Source organism: Pinus tabuliformis, chromosome 2_2 (genome assembly GCF_031772625.1).
Source record: "Pinus tabuliformis cultivar Carrire ecotype Pingquan chromosome 2_2, CPIR1, whole genome shotgun sequence".
Lineage (NCBI taxonomy): Eukaryota > Viridiplantae > Streptophyta > Pinopsida > Pinales > Pinaceae > Pinus > Pinus tabuliformis.
In genome coordinates, this window is record NC_142300.1 from 972270002 (window position 1) to 972276231 (window position 6230).

Here is a 6230-nt window from a genome sequence, read left to right on the forward strand (position 1 = left end):
ATTTCTAAGTTAATTAGGTGATTTTCAAATATATCTAAGTACCATATATTATGTGAATCTATCTTAGGCTGTAAGTAATTATTTATTCAAAGTAATATAAAATCATAACTAACTTACAACAACAACAAAAATTTATCTATAAAAAATACTTCTTTATATAAATACTGGAAAAAAAAATATTTCTTTAATAATATAATTTAAATTGTAAACCTTTAAATTTATCTCTGCCTTCCTCTTATCTAAGAAAGATAGGTTATCCTCTAACAATTTAATAATATTAAATTATAATGATATCAAAATATTTTAATGGAAATTATTCCAAATAGTAAGTCCTTAACCTAATTTAACTTGAATTAATCCAACTCTAACAAATTATTTCTCATAAATTAATTATTTATAGATAATATTTTTATTATTATTAAATAATCAATTTATGATATCGAGATAAAATATTTAATTACTACATAACAGCTAGTTTCAAACTAAATATTAAACCATTTAATTAGTCAAACCCTAACAAACTATAAAAATTAAGTATTTTAGATAATATTATTATAAATTTTAATATTATTAAATAATGAATTTATATTATCAAGATGAAATATTTAATTATTATATAAGAGCCAGTTTTTATCTAAATTATTAAACAATTTAACAAATTAACAACTTTGGGCAATGATGAGTCCATGCTATTTATTCACTCAAATCAATTGATTTCTTACCTTGTGGTGAGGATGAACTATATTAGTTGATTCAAAACATCGATCATACCCTAACCATGCAATTAATCCGAAAAAATAATATCTACATTATAAATCACAAAAGTATTAGATCTAAAATATAATTTTACTAAATAAAAAATGAAAAAGATAAAATAAACTTTCCAATAAACCATTTTGATAGTTTTCTTACCTATGATACCCTTTCCATCATTATGAATATCACACCATGTTTATAGGTTAGAAAAATAAACTTTAAAATTATGCATTAGCCTTGCGACAAAGATCACAATATCAGAGATTGTGATATACACGGGATTCTCTCTGTTAAAAAAGAAATACCCTCCTGTGACATGTCGTGTATGGTGTGGTCATGTCGTGTATGGTGTGGTCAATAAGCTAGCCTTGGGACAAAGATCACAGTATCAGATATTGTGATATACACGGAATTCTCTCTCTTAAAAAAATTACCCTCGTGCATGTCGTGTATGGTGTGGTCAATAAGTGAGCCTTGCCACAAAGATCACCGTATCAGTGATTCTAGTGAAAAGAAAGCGACCGCTAAAGTAACTCCACCCAATCCTTATATTACAATACATGCCGGCGCTAAACTAACTCCACCCAATCCTTATATTACAATACATGCCGGCGCTAAACTAATTCCAACCAATCCTTACTTTACTTGTATCGCACGGTTTTCGCTTTTCAACATTTTCGGATTCAATGCACGCCACTGCTGCGCTCTAAGCATCGAGTCAAAGTATTGTAAAATAACCAGAGATTGTGATATACACGGAATTCTCACTCTTAAAAAAAAAAGATACCCTCATGTGACATGCGCTAAACTAACTCCACCCAATCCTTATATTACAATACATGTGAGTGTGAGTTAATTAGTCCGTAGCCTAGGAACGTTGAGTCCGTAGCTCACAATCGAACAATCCAATGGCTCGCAATCCGGAATCTTTGCATGCCCTCCTGTTTCCATACCCAATGCAGGGTCACATAACTCCCATGATGCAGTTCGCGAAGAAGCTTGCTTCCAAAGGTGTTACAGTCACGTTCGTTAACACGCACCACAGGCACCAGCAGATCACTAAGGCTAACAATCACAGCGCTGAACAAGAAGACCCTCTTGAGAAGGACGCGCTTAATGTTGATCTTGATATTCGCTCTGTTCAAATCTCTGATGGATTACCTCTGGATTTCGATCGGTCAGCCAGATTTATCGATTTTGCGCGCTCTGTAGATAATATGGCAGGAGAGTTGGAACGACTCCTTCAGAATCTCAACAAGACAGGGCCGGCAATTTCTTGTGTCATAGCTGATAGTTCACTTCCCTGGTCATTTGAAGTCACAAAGAAATTAGGTATTCCCTGGATTTTGTTTTGGACACAGCCTACCTTTCTTTATTCGATCCACTATCACGCACATCTGCTGGAGGATCTCCGTTGCAATCTTTATGAAGGAACCGGTAAGGTTTCTGGGTGATTTAAATAGATTTTTCGTTTGAAATCCTGCTTACAGAAGCTTGCAGATATATTTGAGCAGGTCTTCATTAGTAGGCATCTTGTTTAATTTTATTTTGGATTTTAATTATCATCAGTGCGATTTATCTGCAGCTGATGAGGGCAGCATTTCAATTGATTTTATTCCCGGCGTACCAAACTTAGAAGCAAGAGATCTTCCCTCCTTCATGCGTGAGTCGGACCCCGAGTCACAGTACATTCTTGATGTGATGCATAGGTCCTTTCACGTATGTCGCCAAGCAGATTGGGTTCTTGGCAATTCTTTTGACGATCTGGAAAGAAAGGAAGTGAATTTGAACCCTCCGGTACTACATGTTGGTCCGTTGCTTCCCTCGGGTTTTTTGAACGGTGAACATTCCAAGGACATGAGAGTTGGAACGAGCATTTGGACAGAATGTGACTGTTCCGAGTGGCTGGATGCAAAGCCTAGTCGTTCGGTTCTATACGTTTCCTTTGGGAGTATCGTTCATGTGACTAAAGCTCAGCTGGAGGAAATAGCGATGGGTTTGAAGGACAGCGGGCAGTTGTTCCTCTGGGCTCTTCGTCCGGACATAGTCTCTTCAACAGTCTCAGACTGCTTACCCCACGGTTTTCTGGATGAGATAAAAGGGCAGGGGCTCGTTGTTCCATGGTGCAATCAGCTGCAAGTGTTATCCCATCCGTCCGTTGCGGGATTCGTTACTCATTGCGGATGGAACTCAATGCTTGAAAGCATAGCTGGTGGAGTTCCCATGGTAGGGCTTCCATTTTGTTATGATCAATTCACCAACAGCAAGCTCATGGCCGATGAATGGAAAATTGGATACAGATTGAGCGCTGGAAAAGGACTGATACTAAGGAAAGAGATCTCCGGAACTATCAGAAGATTGTTCAGTGACGAAGGGGCGGAGGTAAAGAAAAATGTCGGGGCTCTAAGAGACAGTGCGAGGACTGCGGTGCGAAGAGGAGGATCTTCGGATATAAACATTGAGAGCTTCCTAGAAGGTTTGAAGGGGATCCGTATCGGTAAATAACTGCATCATGATAGTGAACCATCTCACACATGTTTATCACTAGTACGACGCATGATGTTTTAACTTAGTTTATAAATGTTTTAGTTGAATTTATAAATGCTATAGCTGAGTTTATAAATGTTTTAGTTGAATTTATACAAAATTCTTTGTATAAATTAGAAGTTATTTAAATTCAGAAGGGAAAAAAATTGAAATTGAGCGCTATTTGATCCTGTTTTTATATCTAAACTGTGTGTTTTCAAAACACTAAAACGACTTTAATTTAATTTCGTGGTATTCTAATATGTGCTTCGTTCCGTTTCTATCTAAGTGGAGGGTGATTTAATCGATTAATCTGACTTTTACTAGTGAATCATTATAACTATTTTCGTTTATCACAAGCCTAAAGTTTTATATAATTTTTATTTTTTATGTTTTTTAAGTAATGATGGTGGTTATTCACATCATTAAAATAAATAAATACATGAATATTTATTTATTTTACCATTTTAGTTTTGTATTTACAAAATTTAAGAGAAGTGAATAAATGAATATTTAATTATTTTATATTTTTAGTTTTGTATTTACAAAATTTAAGAGAAGTGTTTTAAATTAGTATATTTTTTTATGAGTTAAAAAGTTAAATAAAGACGTTAAGAAAATCTTTTCCCAAAACTCTGGGTCCTCTAAACAGTTGGATTTAGCAACCATTACTCTTTCATTGAGGTTTAGCCAAAAAGGACATCAAAAAATACACGGAAATTGTTTAATTATGTAGCCATTTACAGTTACTTGCATTGATGCTTGGTGGGAATTCTAAGCAAACAATGTTCATATATAGAATTCTAAGACATATGGATCACCATAGAACATAAGAGAACTAAACATAGCACATACAAAAGTGAGTGACCAAATGACATAATAAAGTATTAGTCTAATATTATGACTTGAGAACCAGCGTTGGAGTTGCCTTGGTGTCGAGTTGACGGTGTCAAGCCACTAAATGGAGAAAGTGAAGTCTTCATTTGCGAAACTTCTGAGGCTCGGGAGTGCACTTGAAGGTGTTTCCAATGATTTCAATATCAAAGAAATATGGTCTGCCACCAAATTCCCTTGCTCCCAGTTGAAGGATATTGTTCCTCGCTTTAGGCAGTATAGGTTCGAAATGGTAAGTGATAGAGTTCCAGCCAAGTAAACAACGACATCAAGAAGTGGATGCTCTTGTTGCACCACCCCGACAACTACCTTGACTGAACCTAAATGCCATGAAAGGACTTATAATAACCAAAGATTACCAAACTAGCGTATGACCAGACATAGTTGGTGTGACCCACAATGGAACACGTGGTTTATAATAATGGCGAGGTGAAAATATAGGTAGATAGGGATTGGAATTTGAGTGAATTGGCTATGTTAGAAAGGCGTCGTCAAGCACTAAAAGGGTGATTGGCCTTAGATACCATTGTAGGTATTCTTGTTGTAGACACTGTTGTTGTTGGTAGGGAAGGCATATAGAGATTGTGCAAAATATTGTTAGGAATATTAGACTCATGATTTTTTCACAACCAAATGTAAAATGTGCCCCGGTACGAGACACCACATAAAAGGATCGAACAATTGAATGAGACATCTGGAGATTTAGCAATTTGGGAGGGAGCGGAAGGTAACACAGTGACCAGCTTAAATGAAGGGCCTGCCATTGTGTTATGTAAAAATAGGATGAAAAACATGGGCATGTGTAAAAATCAGCCATACTACCAAACCAAAACGATATACAGGAAACATCGAAATGACTATGAACATTGAAGCACAAAGGATGAAAATATAACAACGAACCTTCACCAAGTTTGTAGAGCGCCAAGAGTGGGGAGCCATAATGGAGTATGGGTGTGAAGATGACTGCAAACCTGACGACATTGTAGAAAACCTGCCACCCTGGGAAAATCTCCATGTCATAGAAAATCTGCCACCCTAGGGCGAGCTTTGGGTATTTATAGGGAGAACTTATGACATGGGTATCAAAAGGGTTGAAGAGACCACCCGAACAATCAAGAGCGAAGAAGGGACAGGTATGTGTGCTAGCACAAATGTTATTACCCACATTAAACACCAAATTCATGTGCAATGAATCCATGATCAATTTCAAAAGCCAATGACTATGAACCAGGAGAATGTCAGACGAATGCCCTTCTCCCACCACCTTCCTACATTTAAAGTGATTTGACAAAATAAGGTGTGGTTGAGCGTGTAGACAATATAACCACCACACTTGGGTGGCATTAAATTAAACGTGTTGACGTGGGCACAGATCCCCGTAGGCACCTTCCCCTTCACCACTATTTTCTCTCACATACCCATAATTCTAAATGACCCCAATGTAGAACATTAAAGGCACCTCTATCATGGAATAATAAGTTAGATTCATAATTGTGATATTTTAGAACCTATAATTAATAAGAAAATAAAAATTAAGTAAAACTAATTAATAAACATACAATTATAAATAAAAATATTCTTTCTCTCTCTCTCTATATAAAGACTAACTTTAACTTAATATTCATTTTATTATAGAAATTAAAATTATATATGTAACTATATGTATTATTAGGTTTTAATTAAATTAAAAATTAGTTTTGGGGCAGAACGCCCGAATTTTTATAAAGAAATGTAAGGTCTCTGCAATTTGTGGTCGCGGAGCGCAAGGATATCAAGAGTAAAAAAGGGTTTTCGCCCGTAGTCTAGATAGGTTGTGTCAGCTTGATGAGATCTTCCCTTGGTCTGCGGACCATGGGATTGTATAAAAAGGAGGTATTGGAGGAGTCTAAGGGGGTCAGTTCAGTTAAGTGGAGTCATTGATGAGTCTGTAAAGGAGCTAAGAGTGAGAGTCTTAGTGTAGGAAGAAGGCTTTGTAGCTGAGTGTGCAGAGGCCTAGGGTAGAATTACGTAGTTGAGTGTGCGGACCCCTGCAGCTGTGTGTGCACGGTAGTCAG

The 6230-nt window shown here is 36.3% G+C and overlaps 1 protein-coding gene across 1 annotated transcript; it reads left to right on the top strand.

Annotated features, from left to right (window-relative positions):
* The first annotated feature begins 1584 nt into the window (after positions 1-1584).
* LOC149196488 (UDP-glycosyltransferase 86A2-like) lies at positions 1585-3473 on the top strand. Its single transcript, XM_089403749.1, has 2 exons — positions 1585-2193; positions 2342-3473. The coding sequence occupies exons 1-2, from the start codon at positions 1665-1667 to the stop codon at positions 3259-3261; spliced, it is 1449 nt and encodes a 482-aa protein (XP_089259875.1). The 5' UTR covers positions 1585-1664; the 3' UTR covers positions 3262-3473.
* The last annotated feature ends 2757 nt before the right edge of the window (positions 3474-6230 follow it).